Consider the following 25,626-nt stretch of genomic DNA (forward strand, 5'->3'; position numbering starts at 1 on the left):
CACCACCCTCACAGGGAAGAATTTCTTCCTAACATCTGATCTAAACTTACTCTCTGTCAGTGGGAGGCCATTCCTCCTTGTCCAGCCACTCCAGGGCCCTTGTAAATAGTCTCTTCATTTTTCTTGTCAGCTCCTTCAGGCACTGGAAGGCTCCAATTAGGTCACCCCAAAACCTTCTTCTCTCAAGGCTGAGAAATCCCAGTTCTCCCAGCCTTTCCCCACAGCAGAGGTGCTCCATCATTCTGATAATCTTGCTGCTTCCTCTGGACTGGCTCAAACAGCTCCACATCCTTCCTGTGCTGGGCCCCCAGGGCTGGAGGCAGCTCTGCAGGTGGGGTCTCACCAGACTGGAGCACACAGCTCTCTCTTCCTCCACAGTGGGGAAGATACTTTGAGCAACCCCTCAAAGCCTTAAAAGAGGAACTTCTTAAACCACATGCAGTAGCTGTGAACAGGCCCTGAGATTTTTGAGGCTGCTGGGTATTTGCAAACTTAGGTTATGGCTTCATGCTTTGCTGCTCCGGTTCAGGAGTCAGTTAGGAGCCAGGAGTGTTCCAGGCAGTGTGATGATCTCTTTTATAAGAACCTGGTGTGCCACTTGTCTATTTGCAAAACCCTTTTTGCTGCTGAGATTAGTTCTAATGGTGTTGAAGCATCTTGAACTCACTGCACCATGGAAGCACCCCAGACTGGGCTGAGAAGTCCCAGCTGCTGACAAAGCCTCCCCCAAGGGTGACCCTCGTTGCAGCAGGGCACACATCCCGGTGTCCCCAGCCCCTGACTTCAGGCTGGCTGCTGTGGGAGGTGCCAGGGGTGTGCTGCAGTGCTGGCACAGGGGCTGTTCCCTGCCGGGTGTCACCAGGGCAGGACAGGCAGTGACATTTTAACAGCTGCGGTTGTTTGCGTCAGTGCCTGTGAGTCAGGGCCCTGACCTGGGGGATGTTTCACCTTGGTCCCTGGGCTTTGACGTGACGGGCCATCCCAGCACCCCTGACCTGCCAGAGACAGCACCTCCTCTCATCTCCCCACTGCTTCTGTGCTCGGTGCTTTTTTTGCTCCGTTTCTAATGGCCTGTACCTGCAATGGAGATGTTCTGAGAGGGCCCAGCAGACACAATGCAGCTCCTGCCCTTCATCACAGGAGCAGGAGTGAGGGGGTGTGATAAGAGTTGTGGAGCATTAATGGAGCGGGATGCTCAGCGCCAGAGGGGAGGAGGGATATTTCGATCAGTCACCAGGATAAAAGCTAAGCTGCTTTACACCACAGCCTGCTGGAAAGTGCTGTTTAGAAAAACGTGTCTTTTAAAAGGTCAGGTGTGGTCCTGAGTTCTGGGCTGACACTTGCACAAGCTGGTAGATGATACATAATGAACACCTTATTAGATTAATTTCATCTATTTGGGGTTGCTGTGAACAGCCCATTTGAAAATTGTAGGTTTCTCTGAGGCTGCCAAATGCTGGTTGTTACTATTTCTGCAGATAATACTGAATTTGTAACTTGTTTGAGAGCAGCCTATGCAATATTTGGTGATCAGATTTGGAGAATTAACTGGATAGCTTAACTACTTTGTGTGCTTCTCTTCACTGACCATGGGAGCATAACTCTTAGAATCAGATTTCCCATGTGCAACAATCAGGGGGGACAGCCACAATTAAAGTTTCACTACCCAACCCACTCAAAAATTGTGGTCGCCTTTATGATTACTGTATCTTTTTAGAGTCTATGGTTGTCAGCTTTTCTTTTCAGTTGTGAGAGCTGAAAATTAATCTTCTGCTTCAAGTAAAGGAGTACTCTCACTTATATCCCAGATGCCAGCACCAGAAACACAAGGGAGAAAAATGAAATACCTGAGAGCATAAAACTGCAAATGTACTTTCAGAATACAGGACAGGATTTGCTCCCAGTAAACTGTCAGAGCTCCTGCTGGAAGTGGAGAGTGCTTGCTGAAAAGCAACGTGAAAGGTGCCAGACTTATTTAAAAATTCACAGACACATTTTCATACTTAGAACTTCTCTCCCAGTGTAGTAAGAGAGCTCCACTCCTGGAATGGCTGGTAGCTGTCATGGAAGCTTTTTGTTTCCTAGCAAAAGGTACAGAGGCAACAGTGGCACAGGCAGGAGAGCTTTGATGCAGAATGTTCAAAAGCCTGATTTCTATTTCCTCTCCAAAGACAGGCCCTCCAGAAACCTTCCTTGACCTCTTCCAGGTATGAAATAGTCCAGGATGGGCTTTGGTGCTCCTCTTCATAAGATTCTTCCATGTCCTCCCTACAGACATCTTGCCAAACAGCCAAGGAAAGTGTTGCTAGCACTGCTTTCTTCTGTGAATGGATTTTAATAATTAATAAATTGGTCAGGATGAATGGAACTAGTTCACATCTTGTCAAAGCAGCACAAGCAGGATGCTGCTTTTATGAGACTTGCCACTGCCTCTTCTCCTCCAGATCACCCCTTTCATGTGCCTGAGCAGCACTGAGGTGACTGCCTGCTTCATTAAGAGCTGCTACAGCACCAGCTACAGGAACCAGCTCAGGAAGTGGTTTACAAACAGCAAAGAGAAAAACTCAGAATGAAAAAGAGGGGAAGAAAGAGATGATTGCAGTTTTAAGTTGAATTTCCACGACCTTCCAAGCAGGCATTCCAGTATGAGTACATTAAATTCATGTATTTCTCAACAGCAAGGGCTGTTTAGCAATAAAGACCTTTGGCACTGAAAGAGGCTCAAAACAAATCTTTGCAGCCAGCAATAAAACACAAGGAGTGCCATGCTGAACATCACTGGGTCGCATAGCTTGTTAAGGCAAGAGGCTGGAGGCTTATTTGTGCAATCCCTGCAAGAAATGTTGTCCTGTGACACACTCACTGTCAGAGATAACTGCCTTGGAGATTAAAAAAGAAAAAAATTAAATGTAGCCCTTCAAATGCAGTGCTGTAGCCACACTAAAGGAAAATGTGAACGCCCACAGACAGAACATGAAAGCTTTTTGAAACTTGAACCAAACTGCATTTGGAATTGGGTTAGAGCTGTTGGTTGTTGCCTGTGGAAAAAGAAATAACTTCAAGAGATGCTTGTTGTGCATCCTCTGAACAACCTGATCTAGGGGAAGTGGTGAAGTAGCCCCTGCCCTTGGCAGGGACTTAGACTGAGATGATCTTTAAGATCCCTTCCAACCCACACCATTCTGTGATTCTGTGATTCTGTGATTCTGTGATTCTGTGATTCTGTGATTCTAGAGACTGAGGGGAAAAAAAAAGTCTCAAAGCCAAAGCATAATACAGGGTCTTGCCTGGAAGTTCCCAGCATCCAGTCCAGGAAAAAGGCAGTGTGGGATGTTCACATTTTCTCCTGTAAGAAAGGAGATGTTTGACTCCCCAGCTTTTCTGAGATCTGAATAATGAAATAGTTCTAACCAGTATGAAGGTTTGACTTCGGTGGTGCTTTGCATTGCACCCACAGCGTGCCAAGAGCCTTCCTGCCATCCAGGAGAGGCCTCTGGCTCCCACAGGCTGGTGCCCCAGTCCTGCAGAGATTTTTTTCCACAGGCTTTTCTTCCCATTTGTGGGGAGCTGTTCCACTTTTCAGTTGTCTGTGGAGTTAAGCATGTGTAGAAATGATTGTAGAAATGGGTTATTTAAACTTTGGGTATGTAAGGGCTATACATTTTAAGATGGTTTCTTTCAGGGATTTTGCAAGCAGATTTGAGTTTGCCCTGCTCATACTCCAAGGAAAACTGAGGAAATGTGGAAATGTGTCTGTGGTTAGCTGACACACCATTCTAGCTCAGCTCATAGTGAACTCCAAGCATTGCAGCCACAGCTCTGTATGCCTTTAAGAATCAAAGCAAATATAGAAATTCTTCAAGAATCAAGGCAAGGTGATGCTGAAACTCCCTGTACTCTCACACCACAGTGTGTAGCTATGTATGTGTGTGTGTGTGAGAGAGAGAGTTATTCCACATTTTTACATGCAGGAGAGGTTTTTTTGGGTTTTTTTTTCCCAAAATCTCTCTCCCTTCCCAAGCCCACTGTTTAACCAATGCTTGATAAGGATGTTTTAAATTATGGTTTTCATCAACTTTCCCATGGAATTTAAGATAATTTCACTGTCACAAAATATCCAGTTGTATCCAAATGGCATTAACATATGGGACTGGGGGAGATTCTATGAATACCAGAGGCACAGGAACTCAGTGTTTTACATTGGTGGGGCCCCAAGACTCCTGCCTGCCTCCAAGTGACGAGCTCCTGGGCAGCCTTTGTCCCCAAAGCAATCTGAAAATAGTCCTGCAGCACAGAATTGCTTGCAGTATTTTGTCCCATTGCTAGCCCACCCTTGTTCCAAATTAATCTGTGTCTAATTTGCTTCATGTAAATGCAGGAGATAAATTGTTGATTCTACAATAGCTGCATTAGTCAAATGAAGACCATGTCTAGGTATCATGGAGTCCCCAATTTGCTGTTCATGGGCTGAGAGGAAAAATGTTTCCAAAAGGAGACAATCATCTGTTTGCTGATTTCTGCTATTACATGTTATGTTATTTGTACACCTCAGGTCTCTTCACCCAGGTCAAACAGCCTGAACTGGTGAGGAGGTTCATGCCTTGCTGTGTCATCTGCCTGATGCTGGATATTACCTCCACTTTTATCCTCTGGTTTAGCTTCTAGGAAGAAGTTATATCCCAGATAAACACACAATCCCCTTTGCCAGTCCCACCAGTAGTCCTTAATATTGTCTTTCAGTTGTCAGGATGGCAAAACTGAGCCTTGCTCACCCACTTCTAGTGAGATAGAGGTATATATCTATCACAGTCTGTCTTGGAATTAGTTTTGGAAAGACAGGCATCATTAGCTCCTTCCCAGGCGTTTACATGGATTGGTGTCTACAGAGGGCACCCTCTTCCATGGCATTTTTTCCTCAAGGAGACATCTGATGCTGCTTCTGTTTTCTTGGAGGCAATGAATGTTGCTTCCAGTGCATCATCAAGTGTCTCATTATTAAATAATTAGAAAAGGTTTTTTAGAAGCATTTTGACTGTAAAGAGCCCCAATTACTGTTGCTACCACTACCTTCTGGCAATGCAGAGGAAGACACTGGTGAATCTTCCTTTGATCTTTGTTGAAACAAGCTGGAGAAAATGGGCAGACCTTTGGACTCTAAATAATGATGCTATCCATAAATAACAAAACCCTTTGGGGCCCTTTGAAGATAGACTGTAACTTCTGCCCAAAGGTGTTCATCTTCACCCAGGGGCACAATGTCTGTCCCGTGCTCCTCTCTTATCACTGGTCCTGCTGCTTACATTTCTGATTGTGGTCGTTGCAATGGCATCCAAAAGGACACTCATCCTTTGGCATGGGTTTGAGGGGTATTTTATAAGAGGCTTTTATAATGTAAAAGTTTTTCTGGACAGAAATTTTTGGGGGGCAAGGAAAAGAAACCAAAAGGTTACAAACAATGTCACTTTTTGGAGATTTTCAGATATCCAGATTGGCAGTGAGGGGAATTCTGGCCAGAAGCTGCAAAACCTAGGAAGATATTTGGGATATCTTGGACTTCAGACAAGGAGTCCAGAATACAAAGAACCTTGCTAATAGTCAGAGGGATCTGCCAGGCCTGCCAGACATTGGAGTTGTGGCTGTAGACAACTTGCCATTCAGCTTTACAGTGCACATGGAGTGGGACCAGCACAAACAGGACATGTCTGAGCTGCTGAGGAGGTCCTGCATGGTGCATCACTCTGTGCCCACCAAGCATGACTTGGTTTGGGTGTGATTGACCATCTGTGGCTATGCAGAAGCTGCTGGAGTTGCTGTGCAAATCCATCCAGCAGTACTGGAGTTCGATTTCTCCTTTCTCTGCTCCATGCCCAGGATAACTTCCATGTGACAGCAAAATCGCAATATCAACTCAAGATTTCATTTCTGTTTGAAAAGTGAAACTACAGCATAAGCAACTCTCTGAGGTGTAAATCTAGAGTGGGGTCTGTCTGCTTGGGCATCCAGGGATGTGCATCTCACAGGACACCTCCCAAGGTAAGGAGACATCATGGAAGCCCTAGTGAGGGCGTGCAGGTGGCAGGGAGAGGGGAACTGCAAGCTCAGGGTGTGCAGGTGAGGCCCAGGTGGGTGGCAGCACATCTTCCAGCACATCCTACAGCCCCTCCCGAGGAGCTGCCTCTCCCAGCACGTGTCCCATGCCTGCTCCCCAGCTCTCCAAGGACCAGCCATGTGCCTTGTGCTCAGGCACACACGGGCTTTGACATGCAGGCCATAATCTCAGGGCATGCCTTGTAATGAGCCCTTCTCCTGTGCACTGCACTTCCTGAAGGACCAGGCTGATTCCTCCCAGGAAGGGTGCCTGGTGCTACAGTCATTAGGGAAAGGAGGGGTGAGCACTCTCTCCCAGGCTGATTGCAGAGCCACCTTCCTTGCCCATTTAGTGAAGATTGCCCATCTCCACCCTGGGAGTCAGAGAATCAAACCCTCTTTTGGGACACCTGCCTTTTATCAATGACCTAAGAGATCTTTAACCTTTCCTTTGCTAGGCATGAAGGAGCTCTCAGAAATATTCTGTAGGTAAGCAAGCCTTTCTGTGCTCCTGTCTGTGCTCCTCCATCACTGTGGTGCTTGTGAGGGATTATTACAACACATATTTTTCTCTACAGCAAGCAAGTTCCCAGCTCCAGGAGGCTGACAGGCCTTGTGTAACTTGTCATTACTCATCAGCACTCCCTATGCTCGTTTAGATCCCAGGGTGTGGTTTTAATTAGCTGATTTTGTAATAACACCCAGGTGACTTGGTGATGGATAGTCACCCTAGAAACCTATTAAGCAGGAGTGTGGTGGCTCCGTGTCCTTAGACTACGCTCTCAGATTGCTGTTTGCTTCTAGACATTGAGCTTGTGGAGTTGCCTGTCTGCCCTTCCCCGTAGCTTCCAAGCCAGTTGGTGGATAAATCCCACAGAAATGATCTGTAGATTCTTCACTGAAATGTGCAACCAGGTGGTAGAGAAAGATTATGGTAAATGCCTGGGCTGGAAGTCCTGTGTTGTTTTAGAAAGTCCATGTGGGAAGGAACATGTGTGAATGCACTCTAGCTATGGGGAGTACAAACATAGCTCACAACTCAGTTGCTGAATCTGAGCAAACCTTTAAGTAGGTGTTTTATTATCCCATAATATAATAAAGAATTATGGTTTTTTCCTATTTTTTGCATGATTGTGTATATTGGGTCAAAGCACTGCACTATGGAACGTAGAAAAAAAACCTTTACTAAATCCACATGACTGAGGACTTAACTTCCTTTGATGTGCAAATATAATTAATTTTTAATTTGATGCAATTTTAATCTTTCAGGAAATATCTTTCCATTGCATACAGAACAGCCCATCCATGATACAGCTGTTGTCCCAAGTACATCCTGCCTCTGTGTTTCCTTATCCTTACAGTCTGTTCCTAGGCCTCTTAACTTGGAAGCTGTTTTTTTGGGCAGCTTTGCTGACACTTTGGTTTGGAAAGCACAAGTTGTGCCCAGCCTTGGAAATACCAATTGTTCTTTGCAAAGTCAAATCTATTTTTCACAGTGACCTTGCTTTGACCTTGTTATCAGCTTTGCCATGATCCCTAATTAGTCCATCTGTCAGCTGTCCAGGCTCACATGATGGGACAGGAGCATTGCTGGCAGATTGGAAACCAGCTGAAAGTACAAAGAATGATAAATTAGAAATGTCAGGATTTGGATGCTGGTAGCCATCTCTTGTTGGCATCAGATCTGGGTTTAATTGTTAAAGATCTGAAGGAAGGGTTAAAGGACATCCTAATGAAAATCCCATATCACTTGCTCCAGCCTTGGGATTCAGTGGGTTTGTATAGACTGGGAGTTGGGCCCAGGCCCCAAGGATAAGACTTTTTAGAAAGGGTTTTAATGAATCAGGCCCCACCCATAACTGTGTGAGCACAACAAACCCCAAGTTAGTGGCTTCACTGCATGCTCTGAAGAACTGTACATTGCTGAGCAGCAACCTTCTGCTGTAGCAGGGGTTGTTGGTGCTTGCCAGGATCTACCAGCAGCTGCTGCCTTTCACTGCTCATTTGGTGCCCACACCAAAGTCTTTGCTGACTAACTTTTAATCCTGATCCAGTGTTGCGTGTCGATGGGATCACAGGAGTTTGTAACCATTGGGAAAGGGGGAGTGTGGAGCCTGCAAGCAGCCCTGTGGCAAGGTAGGTGTGCGTGTGGGAGCCTCACAAATCCAGCCCTCGGTGCTGGGCGTGGTGGGAAATGATTCATGCACCTGTGGGTTTGTTAGGACCAGATGTGGCTGAAGGTGACCTTGGGAGCAAAGGCATAGGGTGAAAGACTGGCTGGGAACAGGGCACTTCTGAACAGAGGCACCGTGGCTTTAAACCCAAAAGGTGCATTTCCCTGCCCTTTCCTAAATCTGCTCCAGCAGAGCATTGTTGATATAAAAGGAAAAGCCCCAATAATGAGCTCTTCTGCAACTCCTGTCCCAAATGTTTCAGCTTGTCATGCCTCTAATTCATTTGCAGGAAGCTTGGACTCAGGCTAAAATATAATTTATTTTCATGCTCATCTGCTCTGATATCAGAGTATCTCAAAGCTCTACTTGTTCTGGGGGCTTGTTCCTGGAAACAAGGCTGCCTTGCAGGAATAAGGAGTTAACATCCAAGAACTTTGAGCCAAAAATCAGCTGCACGGTTCTCCTTGACCTCTTTGGAGCAGGCCCTGTGTGATACAATGCTTACTGATGACAGTGACAGACCACTTGAGGGAAAACTGCTTCCAGGAGGGGCTGCTTTGCAAATGCATTTTAATAGGGGGGAAAAATCACCAGTAAATAGTGGAAATGTATTTGGTGGCAGAGCGGTACCGTGGTGGTGCCATATCACCTGCAGTTTCATAGGGACTAAAAATAGTGCCATCCATTTTAGTTTTTCAGAGTGTTCTGAATGTTTTTTTAAAATGCTGAGTGAGCATCTCTCTCAAAACCATGTCTTGTGCCCGAATTTAGGCACCCAGGAAATGTGTAGGAATTTGCGTTTCCAGGCTCCTGCCATGCCATTGGAAGGAGCTAGGAGCAATTCCCAGAGATTATGTGCAGCTTCTCCTGGGGAATGCCATGGGCTGCTCAACAAAACGCTTTTTTTACCATTTCTCAAGTGGTGTTTCAGTTTGTCTTACACCACTGCAGCATCATCCAGTGCTGTGCACTGTGTTGCCTAATGCTGGCAAGTCGTCAGGCAGCTGCTGCTCCACCTGTGGGGGAGGCAGGGCTTTAAATTGGTTATAGACTTTTAAGTGTTACCTTCCTTGGTGCTGCAAGGGCATGTGATGTTAGAATCACAGAATTGGTGAGGTTGAAAAAGACCTCAAAGTCCAAACGTGTGCAGCCACCACCGTGTTCACCTCAGAACTGTGTCCCCAAATGCCACATCCACACGTACTTTTCAACATTTCCAGGATAGAGACTGGCACTGACTTCAAGGGGGTAGATATTCTGCCCTGTCAGGTTTGATCCCCTTGTATTTCACAGCCAAGCCAGGAGTGTTGATGAGCAGACAGCTGCATTTTGTGGTGCTGCTGTGCGGACCTGTTATTTTGGCCAAGAAACCAGTGAAATATGAACAATAAGTGCAGCCATTTTTTCTCATTCCCCTGCTGTGCTAAGGCTGAAGAGAGCCCCCAGCACCCCCTGACTGACCCTGTGCAGCAGCTCCTCCACAGCAGTTTGCTCTGTTCATGGATCCCTGCCATGCTGCTGCCTGTGGCACTCACAGCTGCCAGCCCTGACACGTGGGACCCGTAAGGACATGTCCTGCAAGAACGTTTCCAGCACTCTGGCAGATCATTCACACAATGGGCTTTATTCTGTCTTGCATCATTTGCCTCATTTCTCATACAGGTAACTGGGCACACTTAGGAAGCACAAATGCATTCATTCCTACTGAAATAAAAACTCCTCTACTTGAAAGAGCATCCAAGGAAAGGTCTGTTGGTGAGTTCTGGCTCTGTGGGGTGATTCTTCCTGCCCTGGATGCTGCAGCCCCTGCAGGGTGATGTGAGCTGCAGTACAGCTCATGGCTCTAATCATTTGCATTGGATAAAAACCCAGTTCAGAGCTCCCCTGAGAGCTTCCTCGGCTCCATGGGCACAGAAACAGATGCTGCTTTTCTTCTCAGTGATCTGAACCACCCCTCAGTGGGTTTGCCCTTCAGCCCAGAAGAGCCCTAGTTGTTCGACCAGAGGAATAAACCAACTGAGGATGTATTAGGAGAGGGAAGAATTTGGCCTTTCCCTCCTTTCCCCCTCTGGCTATTTGCACATTGGCACACTGGGACATGTTCCTGCTTTGGTCACTTTGTCCACAGCCTCCTGTGCCATCTGCAGGAATTATTAAGTACAGGAATTAAAAAGCAGAAGAGTATAATGGTTTAATAAAGTCCTCATCTGTCTTCTGGAACAGGAATGTTGTGGTGTTTGGGGAGTTGAATGCAGGTGCTCTGAGAGCCAACTGACATTGAGTTATTCTGATTTTACAGTGATGATCTCGAACAAATTATCCTTTGGGTACTTCCCAAGGGGAATGTTTGTTGACTCAAATCACAAAGGAAGTAAGGATGTGCATTTGCTTGGGAAAATTATTATCCAAATCATAGTGCTCTTTTGAAACAGTTGTTTGACTGAATACCAAAAAGAAGCAATCAGACACTTGCCTTAGAAGACCTTGGCAAGGCAGTGAATGGTGAAATTATATATTTCTTCTCTCTTACCCCCTCAGAGCAGAATTATCTATATTTGGATTTCTTTTTTCAGCCCCAGAGAGGAAGTGAATGAAGTTTACAAATCATGTTTGGACCAAATGCAGTGAATCTGGCCGTGCCTCCTATGTGGAGCTGAACTAGAAGGGTACCAAGGAGCAGTGCTTGTTCTCAACTCCCAGACTCAAATGAGATCCCTCTCCCTCCTAAGGATATTTAGTAGAGAAAAAAAAAAAAAAAAAGAGAATGTAGAGCTGGAAGTTTAGACACTTAGGTTTCTTCCCATTGCTTTTAAAACTATACCAGGGAAGCCTTTTAGGTTAATTTTAGCTCCAGCTTCACTCCCACTGTTGGAATGTCCAATCTATTTAGGCTGAAGGTAGGTGGGGCAGGGACTGTTCTGGATCTGTTGCCATTCCCACCTTTGCAGTGCTTCCTCACCAATCCAGAGAAGCTGTTTCCCTTCATCAAGTACCACATCTCTCTCTTCCTCTCCTCTCTTCCTGTCAGTGCTTTCAGCAACCCTTGGATCAAAACTCCTCTGCTGCCACCTCCACTCTGGACCCTGGGTGGAGTTTGGCAAGGACTCTTTCAAGATGGTTTTCATTTTCGAGGCCTGAAGTTAGCTTGTGGCTGAAAGAAATGCCATGTACAGGAATGTTTTTGGATGTCTTTTGTGGAATATACTGAGAACAGTGATGTTTTCCATTGCTTACCAGGTGCTTCAAGGATGGTCTCAGTGTTAGCAGACATCTGAGGGGGACCAGAGCTCTTCCAGCTGACCAGAGCCCATCAGACAAATCCATATTTCAGATTTATGCTGGGTTTTTTTGTGCAATGAACAGTTCCCTGTGCTGTCACTGCTGCCTCTTCTCTTTCCTCTTATCTTTGGCTGTTCTTTTTAGGTACCACTAGCTTGGGAAATTCAATGATTAGTTGAATAATGAGTATTCAAGCCACACTAGTGCTCTGAAGTGTCTGACCCATTCTCAGGGGAGTTGGTACATTTCATGGAAACCAGTCAGTGAGAACCCCAGGACTTGATTTCCTGGAGGAAAGGGAAGATGCAGGAAGCCAAGCAGTTACATCAGTCCCTGAGATGCATGCTGTGGCTGTGGATGCCTTCTTCCCAGGCATTCCCTGTGAACTCAGGGAAGTCAGACTGGCCTGGCAAGTGGCCTAACTCTGCTGCTGATGACACCTCTCCAGCAGAAGTGGTGTGTGGGCAGACAGGGAGTTTCATCATGGGGAGGAGGAGGCATGCATCACCTTTTGTTTAAGCAGAAGCATCTTTTTGGAATGCTATCCTTTTTATCGGTGAGGGCTTGGACAGGGAGCATCCAGGAGAGGCTGGATATTGTAATTAACACAAGTGGAGGCAGGCTGCTGCATCTGCCCGCCCGCCCGGAGAGGAAGAACCTGTTGAATTTGCTAGGAGCTATTGCTGTGAGGACAAGAGCCACAGTTCCTGGGAGTACAGCAGCCACAAGTGGATGGAGTAGCTGCTTCAGAGCTATGCTGTGGGGAAGAGGCAGAGGCCTGGATTTTGGACACTGGATGCCCTTTTGGGTTAGAGCCTCCACTTTTGCCTCCTAAGCACGGGGAGGAGGAACACGCAGCCCCCTCGCTTTCGGTCGGGTGAGTCAAGGATGGCTGCGCTCTCCCAGCACCTCAGGATCCTGCTCTGGAAGAACTGGCTGAGTGTCAAGAGGCAGCTGGTGAGTGTGGGAACAGAGGAGTGCAGGAGGGGGAACCTGGAAACACCAGGAGCTGAGGAGCGAAGGGGGCACTGCAGAGAGGAAGGTTGTGCTGTTAGAATGGGAGGGTGGTGGTAGAAGCAGAAGGAAGGAAGGAAGGGAATGGCACAGAAGTGAAGGTGGGTCTTGTGTGAAGCTCAGGAGTGCAGACTGAGTACCAGGGATGCCTCTCTTGTTCCCTCGGGACAATGTCTGTACAAACAAAACCATGCACAGACTCGTGGGCAGACCTGAGTTAGGGCTGCTGTGCTGTGCCTGCTGCCATGTGAGCAGACCCTGTGCCTGGTACACAGCCTCTGAGGAGCCCCTGGGATTTAGGGGTGAAGGGACTGCCCTTACACAGAGCCATTTGTAAAGGATGGATAACAAAAATGTAGCTCTGAGAGATGCAGGTAGGACAGATTTCCAGTGCAGTCCGGTGTGCTGCAAATCAAGCACCCCAATGATCTTTCTGTCCAAAAGATAAACCATTGCCAGAAGTGTCCAGAGAGGGATCTGAGCTGCAGCAGCATCAGGGAGCAAATGTTCCTTTGGATGGCATTGCATGGCCAGTTTTGTCCCAGTCCAGTGTTGGTACAGCTGTGTGTGGTATTTTCAGCAGAAGCCTGGGCAGTTCAGGGAGCTGCACCATAACTTGTGCTCCAGTAACCCAAACGTGGTGGGGTTTAAACTTGCCCTGGTGGAATGGAAACCTTGGCAGGCACAGAAGTGCTGACCAAAGAGAGATGCCCATGGAGGGTGTGATGTGAGGGTGAAGTGAAAGGCTTTGTATGACTGTGTGCTTCTGCAAGGTCTGTTCCAGCTTACCCTGCCCTATCTCCTGGTTGTGGAGCCTGATTCAGAGAGATGCTGAGTGCCTCTGACTCCTTGGATATGCTGTGTGCCTCAGAGTGTTCTTCACTGCTGCAAAATACACTTTTCCTGAGATGCAGAAGAATCCCAATAAATTACCTCTAATTTCTTGAGAGAAATTGTAATAGCCTCGTTAAAAGCAGAAAGCTTGGGTCCCTTTTAGGTCTTGTGTACCCTGAGTAAATGCCACCTAAGCCCTACCTGTGCTTCTGACCACAGTCTGACTTGCTGTAATTCTGGTTTCCTGTGGAGTTGAAATATCAACTCTGTAGAACTGAAATGCCAATTAAAATAAAAATCTGGCCACTGCTGACTATTTTATGGCAGGCATGCCTTGCAACCCTCCTTAATTTTCCTTTCTTGCTCCAAATTAGGGAGCTTGCTCAGGCTGAGGAGGGTGTGAGCAGGTAAACTCAGATCTTTTTGGGAGCAAAGTTGGGCCTGAGTGTCAAAGGTAACTGGAGATATTGGTACCTCTTGCATGTTGCACTTCATTATTTAAACATTATTTAATAATGTTTTAAAATAATTTAAACATTATTTAAACAGAGGCAGGAAGGGGAGAGAAAATGTGCACTCACCCAGAGATCTTAAGTAAGCTCTGAGAGATTAAATCAACTTTTAGCAGTGAAATAATTCAGCAACTAAGAGATTATGCAACCTACATCACAGTTCTTAATGTCCCAAGAGCCAGATTGAGGTTGGTTGTTGTTCCATTCGAGTCAACATGTTCCACCTGCAAACAGTTTGGCTAGGGTGGTTGTCTTGTTTTTGTTTATTAGAAATGCCTGGGACTGCTGTGGGAATGCTGTGATGTTGCAACTGATGTGCCCAGCTACTATTAAATCCAATTAAGTCACAGGACAGAGATACTGAGAGAAGACATGTCTGGAAAGTGGGGAGTATAATCATCATTGTAAGCTCAAAATGGGGAGGGACAACGATTTTCCTGAGTAGGAGCAATCAGTATTCATTTATTGTCCCAGGAATGTGACAGATGTCCGGCCCTTCCTTTAGGCAGCCTCTGACTAATATCAGTTTCTGTGCTGTTACCCCATAATTTTACTTTAGCCTGTGTGGTGCTAAACAAGGAGGACACATTAATAATACCATTTGCATGAGAATTAATCACAGTTAAACTGCACATTTGGGGACTGATTATAGGGAAAGCATCTGATATAAAAAATTACTAAAATATGTCAGTGTCAGTGATGGATCTTGTTACAGGTTGGCAGTGTATACATAAAAAGCAGGAAGGGTCTGGCCTGTCTAAGCTAAATGTGGCTGAATGCTAAAATTATAGGAGCACCCTCTGAAGGGGTGTGGGGGGAGGCGCCTTGTGGTTTGATGTCTGTCACCTATTTTGGGGCATGAATTTGCTCCTACTTTCAAGCCTGAGTCACCTCATCAGGGATGATAGGGATGGAGTTGCTGTAGAACAACTATCTTTAAGCTGAATTGCTCTCCAGGATTTGTTTGTCTGTCTGTTTGGCTTTATGTTCCACTGAGTGTTACAGGAAATGAAAACACGGTTATGGGCTTGGAATTACTTTGTAAAAACAGCTTTGTGTAATATCTGCTGATCTGAAAAAAAAATAGCAACACAACGATGAAAAAGGGGATTATTTTGAAGAAAGACATCTTTGCAGTTCCAAAATTGGACTTGAAGATAGAACAGCAATTTTGTAGCACAGAGTAGTTTCAGTTTAACTACTAATGGATGGAAAACTCCTAATCTAGTAAGCATGGCAGCCAGCTTTCCAGATAGTGTAAAAGCAAGGGATTATTTGAAAAATTACAATTTTCTAGCTCACAAAACTCCAAGGTTTGTATTTTAAGATTTTGGGCATCCTCCCTAAATTGGTTTACTATACTAGATGATTAATTCTAGTGTTTTCTTAATTCTTGCCCATTGAAAGGGGCAACCCTCATAGAGACAAGAGTTCTATACATGTTCATGTATTTTTCAACACATTAGGGCAATATTACATTATTTCTCTTCCACCTTAAGTTGGATATATGGAAGAAATTCCTCCCTGTGAGGGTGGGGAGGCCTTGGCACAGATTGCCCAGAGAAGCTGTGGCTGCCCCATCGATGGCAGTGTCCAATGCCAGGTTGGATGGGTTTGGGGCACCCTGGCAGAGTGGAAGGTGTTCCTGCCCATGGCAGTGGGTGGGACTGTATCAGCTTTAAGGTCCCTTTAACCAAAACCATGCTGGGAATCATCTCAGCCCATCTGTATGGACTGCTATAGTCTGGAGATGGAAAGGTGCCAGGGATTTGGGCTGCTGGGGTCAAAAGTTCTTATAAGGGGATTTTCTTGATGATGGGTGATCAGATGTGTGTTCTGTAGGCTGGTTGCACAACTCCATAAACCCCTTCCTCTACTGTGCTTGAGCTCCACATCTTGTGAATGACCACTGTGAAAATCTTTCCTTCCAGCTCTACCATGAAGATCTACTGGTTGTGAAAAACAGCTCAATTTTTTTGGGAAAACTGCTGTAGGCTTGTCAAAGACTTTAGTTTTGGGGTGTAGGTCAATTGAAGTCCTATTTATCCATAATTTCACTGAAAGTGAAACCAAGCTTTCACACTGCAGCTGCTTTATCTTTTGGTTGGTGCTTCCCAGCATGCCTTTACTGTGACATAGCAGTGTCTCAAAGCTGGGTAAACACAGTCCCCCATAATTATCAGCCAAACTGAAACCTTGTGCTGCTTTCAGCCTTGTTATTTGCTCTCAAAATCTTCAGTAGTTTTTCTTCCTGAATAGATAATGCTTGGATTTTAATTGTATGCATGCCAAGACAGGTGTGATTTACAGTGCACCTCATAACTCACTTAGGGCCCTGCTTGTACATTCCAGACAGGCTCTGGGTAACATCAATGCGACAAACGTAACCGATATATTTTCATTGCTGTTTTATAGGTATGGTCATTTGTTTTAATTTCCTGGCCTGTGGTTGTTTTCATAATCTTGGCTATTATCCGTCTCAAATTCCCTCCAGAACCGCAGCAAAACTGTAAGTAACTGGTTTGTTTTTATGTCTGTGGGGTTTAGTTCTCATTTCAGTGACTGATGTGTTCATTTGATGGTTTTTGTTACTTTTACAAATTTGGCTCCATGTAGTTTCAGTTGAGATTTCCTGGGATGCATCATGCTGTAAATAAAATGTGTGTGCTTCTCTGAGGTTGTTTTTGCTCATGTTTTTGTGGCTTTTTTTTTTTTTTTGTTTGTTTTTTTTTTTTTCCAAATTAGCTTATAATTAGAAAGCAACCTTAAAGAACTGTCTCATCAAGATTTATTCAGGTACTGCTCTGTAGACAACAATATAAATTTCCAGGATAAACTGAGGGAGAAGAGGGCAGCTGGGGGAGGGCTTACTCAGTAAAATGAGTGAGGGCAGAGGCTGCAAGTGTGATTATGCAGGTGAGGTGGCAAATATGAGATTGGTCAACATGAAAGGTTTTACCTTGTGCATGCCACAGGCAAAATGTGCACATTGACGTTTCTTGCTGCTAAGGCTCAGTTGAAGAGTGATAACTTGCTTGGCTTGTGGGACCTGATGGTGCATTTGAGCCCCTTGTAATAAAAATAGCAGCTCCTTGGGTGGGTCATAGTTGTTGGGGGTCAAATGGGTGAAGGGTTGCACAAGCTGGTTCTCACTTGCAAGCCTTGCTCCTTGGGTCAGGAAGTGTCCATCTCAGAGCAGGGATGCACTTGGGTCTGCTCTAAAGCACCTCTGCTGATCAGTGAGTCCTAACCACCATCAGAAGCATGTCCCAGCCCTGAGCACATTTGTCCATGAAGTTATAGAGTAAAGCAGAGCAAGGAGCTCAGCCAGTTAGGAGCTCTTTTTTATCTTTCACAGTGTTAGTTTTGAGTTGACTCAAATGATAGAGCCATAGAATGGTTTGGCTTGGAAGGGACCTTAAAGATTTTCAACACCTGGTTGATAGCAGAGACACCACCATGGATGACCCACATGGGGCTGTCATGGGCCTGCAGGAGCAAATGCCTGGCATGGGCAAGGCTGGGGGTTTGTACTTGGGGCAGGGAGACTGATGCAGGAGGAGAGGAGACAGTGCCTGGCAGCAGAGGAGACAATATTTGTAGCTATCCCTGTGTGAGATGTGGTTGGGAGGGATCTGCCTCTGAACACTGGGAATGTTCACCCTGGTGAGTGACAGGTGTGATTCTCTGGTTAGAAACTCCTCGTTCCTCTGTGAGGTGTGAGAAAGGACCGCACTGTGGCAAGTATCAGACATGAAATTAGGATAGTCCTTGCTGCAGAGAGCTTACAGCCTAATCCCCCTGCAGCATTGTGCACCTCCTTCCGTAGGCAGGGATGAAGAGCCAGAGCAAGTTCTTCCTGAAAGTATCATAGGAATTCTTTAATGGGAAAGGACATTCTTGATGTGTTGGGATAGTTTTTTAACCCCTATCTGCTGTCAGCAAAAGGCCTCTTTAGGCATGTTATAGATTCCAAGTTCTCCCAAATTTCCTTGAGCCAGTTGGAGCAGGCAAGACAGGACACGTTGTACTTTGTGAAAACCCCAGATTTTGCCAAGTGTGGAAATGGCAGACCTCCCACGCTGCCCCACCAGTTGTACTTCCTGTCCCCAATAAATCAGATAAGTTGAATGTCAAGGGAGCCATTTGGATGGGGAAATATTTATTCTTTTATTTGACAGGGTTATTCGTTTGAACCTATATTTATCTGGAGCATTTTTGCTCTGGATGATCACATCTCTGCCTTAATGAATTAACAGGAATAATCTTATGAACTGCAAGTAGCACCATCAGTTGTGTTTTGCAGGAAAGGGGAAAGCTGGGCAGTATCTTTGGATGAGTTCCCTTTCCTTCTGTAGATTAATTTTATTTTAGTACAAGTCTCAGTAAGTATGTGAGTAGGTGTCTCTCTCTCTTAGAAGTGGATGATAGGAACTCTCTATTGCAAGAGAGGTTTTTTGCTGGAAAATAATGGTTTTGGTGTATTGTTGTGATGCAGATGTTCAGAGACCATCTAAGAATCCCAAAGGAATAGAGAAGGATGCTAACCAGAGCATCAAACAGCCAGTTTCTGCTGCTATTATAGTTAAATAAGAACAGTTGCTTGACAATTTTTTTTTTTTTTTGACAACTGGAAAAAATGTATCAAACTTTTTGCTTGAAAAGCAAAAGGTTAATCACTTGGGAACTTTCCTTTCTGATAGAAAAGCAGGCGGGGGTGGACACATCTAGAAAAACTATTACAGGAGGGGATTTTATTCATTTTATTCATAAAATTCACCTTATGCTGAGTTCCAGTGCCTTCCTTAAGACAGAATCATTAAGTAGTGACAAGAACTTGTTTCCAATTCTGCTGTCAAGAGATTATTGCAGGTAGACAAAAGTCAGGAAGCACAGAATCAGTGGCACAGAGATGGAATAAGCTACTCAGATGTTGAGGTTTGGAGCCTTAGAGATAACCCCACAGAAAATCCCACTCTGCAAGCTTATCTTGTGTATTCAGGGCCACAGAAATATCATGAAATCTATTATTTTTTTTTTCAATTAAAACAGCTCAACTTCGAGACAGTAATTTCTTCTGAAGGGCAGCTAATACACATTGAATAGATGGAGGATTCTGTAGAGAAATTACCTGGCAAATATCAGTCAAGGGTGAAAAAATGGCAAGGGCTTCCTGCAGGAGCAAGTTGCTTGTGCTGAATTATATTGTGTAGCACTTAATGCAAAGGGAGTTTGTGCCAGGCTGAGCTTCAGAGGGAAATGACATGCCAAATAAATGTCACCACTCAAGAGATGCTCATAGGAGAACTAAGAACTGAGGAAAACAAGGAGCTGAAGTCTGATAAATCATTTTCTTCATAACTAAAGCATCTTGTATCTAGGAGGTAAAAAAACCCCTATCTCTCTTCTTTATTCAGGGATTCTGTTTGATGGTGTGTTTCCAGGTCAGCAGAGACTGTTGTCAGGAGAAATGAAAAAGAGATTTCACTGTCTGCATATCCAGTTTCTGTGATGATCCCAGAGTCTTACAAACAAAATCCCCATTCAACTTACTATTCACATTGCAGTTGTGACTTTTGACCTTTTTATTTCAGCCTTTGTCTTTGCTAGGAGACGTTGGGATGTGTATGTGTGGAATAGGAAACTCTGGACTGGAAGCCTGCAGGTGAAAGCCACTGGGTTTGATGGTATCATCCAGACTTTTGTGCCTGTATCACCTGTTTTCTGGAGCAGGGACACAAGTCCCTTTCCATCCTACAGGTTTTAGGAAGGTATGGGAGTTGTGTAGGAGATACAATCTGTCCCTCAGGGCTCAGCCCACTCAGTCTGCAGAGGAGCCCAATTACGCTCCTTGCTTTAACGAGCTGTCACACCCTGTCACACCCTCCCCGCCCGATTTCTTCCTTTCTTGCTGGCCTCCTCTCCCCTGCTGTCAGTTGAACCTCATCAGTATTCCCGGTAGGAGCTGTCTTGGGTGTGGTTACCCCTCCACTCGCTCAGAACCCTGCTCAGCTGGGCTGTGGGGAGGATGTGGGACAAACCTCACCCCTGTTAGACCCCGGGTCTGCTCCTACGTGCCCAGGGACAGCTGGGCTGTGAAACCCGTGCCTCATTCACAGACAGTTCTTCATGGAAAGTAGCTGTGCTCTTGGGTCTGCTCTTAAATCCACCAAATTCTGCCAGGGAATTCGTTGGCAGAACTTTTCCCAGTGAAGCACTTTCTACCCTCCACCTCTGCCCAGAATTCCCCCTAGATTTCCCCAGCGTTGTGGAGATGCCTGCAAGGGTACATTGCATTCACTCAGAGATGTTTGTCAGAGAGAGACTCAGCAGCAGAGTCCTCCACCAGGCTGCTCTTTGCAGCCAGTGTTCTGGGGGAATATCATCAGAATTGGTCAGTGGTCTGCTGGTCAGTACCAGCACAGCTGTTTGGGTCTAGCTTAGAGCCAGAGCTGTGTGGCACGGCACTGTGTAGGAACAGATACTCTGCTCTCATTCTTGGCTCCAGTGCTCCTGGGAAAAGGAAGGCCCAGGATAGGCTCTGAGCTTCATCCCATTCAATCTTGCTGTAGCTAGGATTTGAACAGGTCCAGAACTGGCTGGAAAAGTCAGTACAGGCCCCTGAGCAGAGATCTCCGATGGCTTAGAAGGTATCTCACCTGGAGGTGAGAAAACTCTGAAAATATGCTGTACTTTATAGGAGTTTGCCTCTTAGTTGGAGGCACCTGTATTCATCTCTTTTCCCAGTAATGTGGAAAAATTAATAGGTTCCCATGCTAATTACAGGGAGTTGGGATGATGGCTCAGCTGCACAGGCCACTCCATTCATTTGGATAAGTCATGGATATTTATGCAAGTCATAATCCACCCCCAGGGTTCAGCCTATTCTGCACACAGACAAGCACACATCAGACTTCAGGCTCTCCTTCACCACTTGCCTGTGGTGGAGCAGCCCCACTCCTTGTGTTCCTTTACACTGCTTCATTTTCCTCCCCTCTTTTCTGTCAGGCTTCCCCCCTTTTCTGCACATCAGATTTTTGCCTGTGCCTGTCTGCAGTGATTAGGGAAATGCCTCACCAAGTCTCTGGCTTTGGTGTGAATGTTTTGTTTCATTCTGTTGTGCTAGAGAGCAGACTGCCATATAACCCTCTGTTTCATTAAACCAGAGCTGAAGGGGGTATGGGTTATATTAATTAACCCCACATTTGCTGAATAGACATATACACTGATCTCCTTACCCTGATCTTCAGCCATAGAGTTCCATGTCTTTCCCTTGGCTTGCACATCAATTGCTTAAAGAGAGCACTGTGATGCTTGTAATGCCTCCCTTGTCATAAATCTCCACACTTCCCTTTCTTTCTGCAGACTCTTCTGCCTTCTGGGGTGTGACTGAAGGATGTTCAGCGTTGGAGCTGGGAACTCCTGACTTACCACTGTGATTTTTCCTTCCCCATTGAAGCAGGGCCTTGGGGCAGTCACTTAATTCTAATTGACTTCCTGAAACATCTCAGTCCAGGTGCTGGGATCTAAAAGGGCAGAGGTATTTTTCCAAAGGTGCTGAGCAGCTTGGCTTAGACTGAAATTAGCAGTTGTTGATGCCTGTGTTTCTGGAAAGGAGGTCACTTTTGTTTAAAGAATCTAAACCTGGGCTCTGGAGGCACTCAGCATTGAAAGATATGGGTTGGGTAAACACAGTTTTTGTGCAGGTGTTTTTACAAGAGTCTAGATATGGATTTAAGCTTTTAGGTTCCAGTTTCTTGCTGGGAAATGTCCTGACTCTCTTCTTAGGTCCTGTTTAGGTAGTTCCCTGCTGCTCATACAGACAAGATCAACCTGGCTGTGTTACAAGACCAGGTTAGCCTTGTCTGCATTAAATATTGCTTTAAAAGATCCCTCTAGGAAAAGGGCTTGTGTGCAGTTACTGCTTTCTCCTGGTGTGTTTGTGGAGCAGGCAGTGGAGCATCCCTTCCTAGCACTGTCAACCTCCTCAGCTCTGCCCCGTGGTGCAGGCAGCAGCTCTGTCTTTTCCCCACCTTGCCCTGAGTTTGCAATTCCTCTTCGAAGGGTTCCAGGTTCCACCTCCTCTCCTTTGTTCCTGTCTTTGGTTTGGAGGTTCTTTCTCCTCCCTTTACACCTGCTGCTCTTTGGCTCTTTTGTGATTTTTATGCTTTCTGCTCTTTGTTCTCCCTGATCAGTCCACGAACCCAATGTGATCACAGTGCTGATTTTTAATTTATTAAATAAGGAGGTGGAAGTGGAAGGTCTGTGGGCGAGCAAAACCAGCTTGCCCAGTCTTAATAAGCATGGAAGTGGATTCTGTCTGCTCTGGGCTGGTCATATTGCAGAGCCTGAAGTGCTTGAGGGAAAAATTGGGCAACAAAATGAAATGCTTCTTCCGTGGAGGCCACAGAGGGAGGGAGGAGTCTGGCTGTGAGTTGTCTGCTGCTTTGACTGCAGTGTCCTAGGCAGGCAGCTGAGGACATCATGAGAAAACAAGGATCCTGTTGCTGTAAAGATAAAAAAATGCAAGGTTTTAAATCTCACCCAGCCACACTGGCTGTCCGGGGGGTTTGGATGGATTTATCTGGGGTCCTGCTGTGCTTTCATTTCAAAAATCAGGAGACGCAAAAGGAGGCTGTAGTGAGGTGGGGATCAGTCTGTTCTGCCATGTCTCAAGTGAAAAGATGAGAGGAAACAGCCTCAAATTATGCCAGGGGAGGGTCAGATTAGATGTTAGAAAAAAAATTGCACTGAAATGTCACAGCAATAGAAGTGCCAGGGCAATTAAATATTCTCTTTTAATAGGTAAGTCATAAGCCAGCTGGATATTCATGTATAAAAAGTGCCCTGCTTAAAAATTAATCTCATCCCATAGATTTGATAATTTGCTTTTGTTTTTGGAGAGAAATTCAAAGTCCTAGCATTAGCATAAAGCTTTGTACAAAAAAAACATAGGCAGCTTAAGTTGTTACTGATAAATAGATGTGAACAAAGTTGGAAATGGACAGTTGCATGTGGTTGGAGGGAAGCAGGATCTTTGTCATGTCATGAAACAGGCACTTTTGTCTTTTTGGCTGTAGAAAAAGCAGAAATTAAAATTTCAAGTGATGCTGTGTGGCCATGAGAAAGACTAGAAGGGAACCCAGAAGGTTATGTGTACACAAACACAGCCAAACATTTGGCATAGAAAGTTGGGAGGAGGTGACCAGAGCAGGAAATATTCTCACTAGAAGTTTTTGTGACTCTTGAGATAAATATGGATCACAGCTGATAAACAGTTTGGGCTCTTTTGCTGCTCTGGGGTAGATCCCCACTACTCAGGAGTGATTTTAAGAGAGTGTGTAGGAACACAACACAGAGTGTTCCCTCCACTGCAAAAATCCTGAAAGGTTTAAGATTTCTTCAGCCAGAAGCTGAAGGGGTTTGATCCATGTGATCATTTTAGTAGCTACTGGCAAATCTATTTTTGTGAATTGTCTAATTCTTTTGAAATCAATGTCTGCTTTGTCCCATGGCAGTAAGTTCTACAACATTTTGGTATTTGTTACAAAAATGTGGTTTTGGTCCTGTTTGCTGGTTATGTCCTGATCTCACTGTGCTTTGCTGTCCCTGTCTTGTGAGGAGTGATCTTTTTTTCATTCTTTTACTCACTGAGTCCTTATTTTATTTATTTCTTTATCAAACCACTTTTTGGCCACCTTTTCTCTAGCTGAAAAGTCCCAGTTACAATGTTGCCTTGTATGATTTGGCAATGATTGAATGCATTTCCAATTAAACACAATACTTCCTAATGAAGCCATTGGCTCATCAGTGCCTCCAATTCACCAGTGGCAGAGTTGAGGTTTGTATGGATTTTTTATGAACTATGGGAAGAATTTGGAAGGACTTAGAGCATAGGACTTAGGTAGTGTCAGAGTGTGTGAATGTTGAAGGCAAGCAAATTTTTTCATGCCCAAGTAGTGGTGGTATGACTCTAAACTAGAGGTGGTAGAAACCAGAAAAACTCAGCTGGGGGCTGCTGTGGTCGTGCTGCGGTGCCTCTGACCTGCTGAATTCCTGGCTGGATCAGCAGATGGCTGGACTCAGCTATAATGTAAATGCCACAAACCTCAGTGCAGTGGAAGCAGCAAAATCAATGTGGCAACGTGAAACATGCTCCATTTAGGTTTAAACATTTGGGTCAATTTCAATTAATCTTATAGACCATAGTGAAATAGTCATTTTCATCCCTCTTGTATGACATTTAGAACCACCCTGACATTTCTCATTGGTATTATACCAAGCACCTTTACCTGAAGAAAACAAAATGCTTTGCTTGTGTTGAAGGGAAGTGTGCTGGAATTTACAACATTCGGAAAAATAGGAGAAATTAATTTTCTTTTTTTTTCTTCTGAATGAGAGCAAATGGGGAAAAGCCAGAATTTCCAGTGGCATGTGTGTATTAATTGGTATCTTATGTTTGTTATTACTGCTCTGCATGCCTTGTTTCTTCCCAGCTCTTGGAGATGTGGCTGGCCTGGTTAGATGCTACTGAACAGGGAGAACCAGCCCATGCAGCACTGAGCCCTTGGCCTCCTCTGCCCTTTGGGGTGCCTCTTCCCTTCAGTTTCTGAGCCCTTCTCTCAGTGGGGATAGGAAATCAAAACTCTCTGTCAGAAGACACAGTAAAGGCCTCTGCACTTGGGCTTCTGCTGCTGGCAGACCCAAAGTCAGTCTTTGCTAACAGGATACAGATCGAGGCTTGGATTTTGGTTGCAGCGGTGTCAATTTGGCCAGAAATATGAGAGGGTGCTCTCTCAGCTCAGACACGTGGCAGCAGTGGGTGCAGTGATCTCTCCCCCTTGACTCATGGGCACTTGGCAGTGGGACCCTTAAAGGGAAATTGTAGTTTTAGCAAATTAGGAGGTTTAAAGCTAAAGGCAGTGGGGAGATTGAAAAAATAATTTTGTTATGTGTTGTGGATCTGCTCTAGTGTTGATGTGGGATCATAAAGTTGGGGCTTGGATATGGCATTGCCGTAGGTTTGAGTGGGAGAAGGAGCTGCCTGTGGAAAACAAAGGGATTCCCAACAGTAGAAACACTGCAAAAGTCTCTAGTAAGGGTGTTACACTTCAGATTGGGAAACTGTCACTTTGGAAAGACTGTCCTATAAAATTTGTACCTGCAGAGCGGGTATAACTCTCCTTCTGTCACATTTGGTAGCTGCTTACATTGTGCACTGATGTCACTGGTGTGCTGGATAAACCTCAGCCAAGGCAGGGACAGGTCAGTATGGAGATCTCCTGAAGCAGCCTCCTCCCTGGCCATCCATGCAGTGGTTACAGGGCCAGCAGGAGATTCATCTGTGTGGCTCTGTGGGGTCACATCTCCTCACCATGAGCAGGGGGATGGAGGGCAGGAGCATGGAGCAGGGAGAGCATTAATCTCATGGCTCACCTTGGCATCAGTAAATTCCTTCCATTGCAGGGCTGAGAACCAGCGTGGGTCTAACTTACACCACGTGGGAATCTGGCCCAGACATTTTGGGGTTTAATGTATCACAGTCTTTCTCAAAAAACTTCCTTAATTCTCTAACTGCTGTCAGAGCCCAGGCCTCTTCCAGTAGAGTCCTCCCTGGCATTGCCACCTCTCCTGTGCCAAGAGCATGATGGAGTAACACTGGTTCATGCCTGCAGTGACTCAGGGATGGATCAGGCCCCATGGCTGCATCCAGCTGCCAGCAAACT

The 25,626-nt window shown here is 45.4% G+C and overlaps 1 protein-coding gene across 1 annotated transcript in view; it reads left to right on the forward strand.

Moving 5' to 3' along the window:
• Positions 1-12,363: 12,363 nt before the first annotated feature.
• Positions 12,364-25,626, forward strand: part of ABCA12 (ATP binding cassette subfamily A member 12) — a 77,891-nt gene continuing 64,628 nt past the window's right edge. The window contains exons 1-2 of the mRNA XM_053982680.1: positions 12,364-12,497; positions 16,316-16,409. Of these exons, the coding sequence (XP_053838655.1) occupies positions 12,429-12,497; positions 16,316-16,409 (163 nt within the window). The 5' untranslated portion in view covers positions 12,364-12,428. The remainder of the gene's footprint in view (positions 12,498-16,315; positions 16,410-25,626) is intronic.

The sequence above is a fragment of the Vidua macroura genome, chromosome 7 (genome assembly GCF_024509145.1).
Source record: "Vidua macroura isolate BioBank_ID:100142 chromosome 7, ASM2450914v1, whole genome shotgun sequence".
NCBI lineage: Eukaryota > Metazoa > Chordata > Aves > Passeriformes > Viduidae > Vidua > Vidua macroura.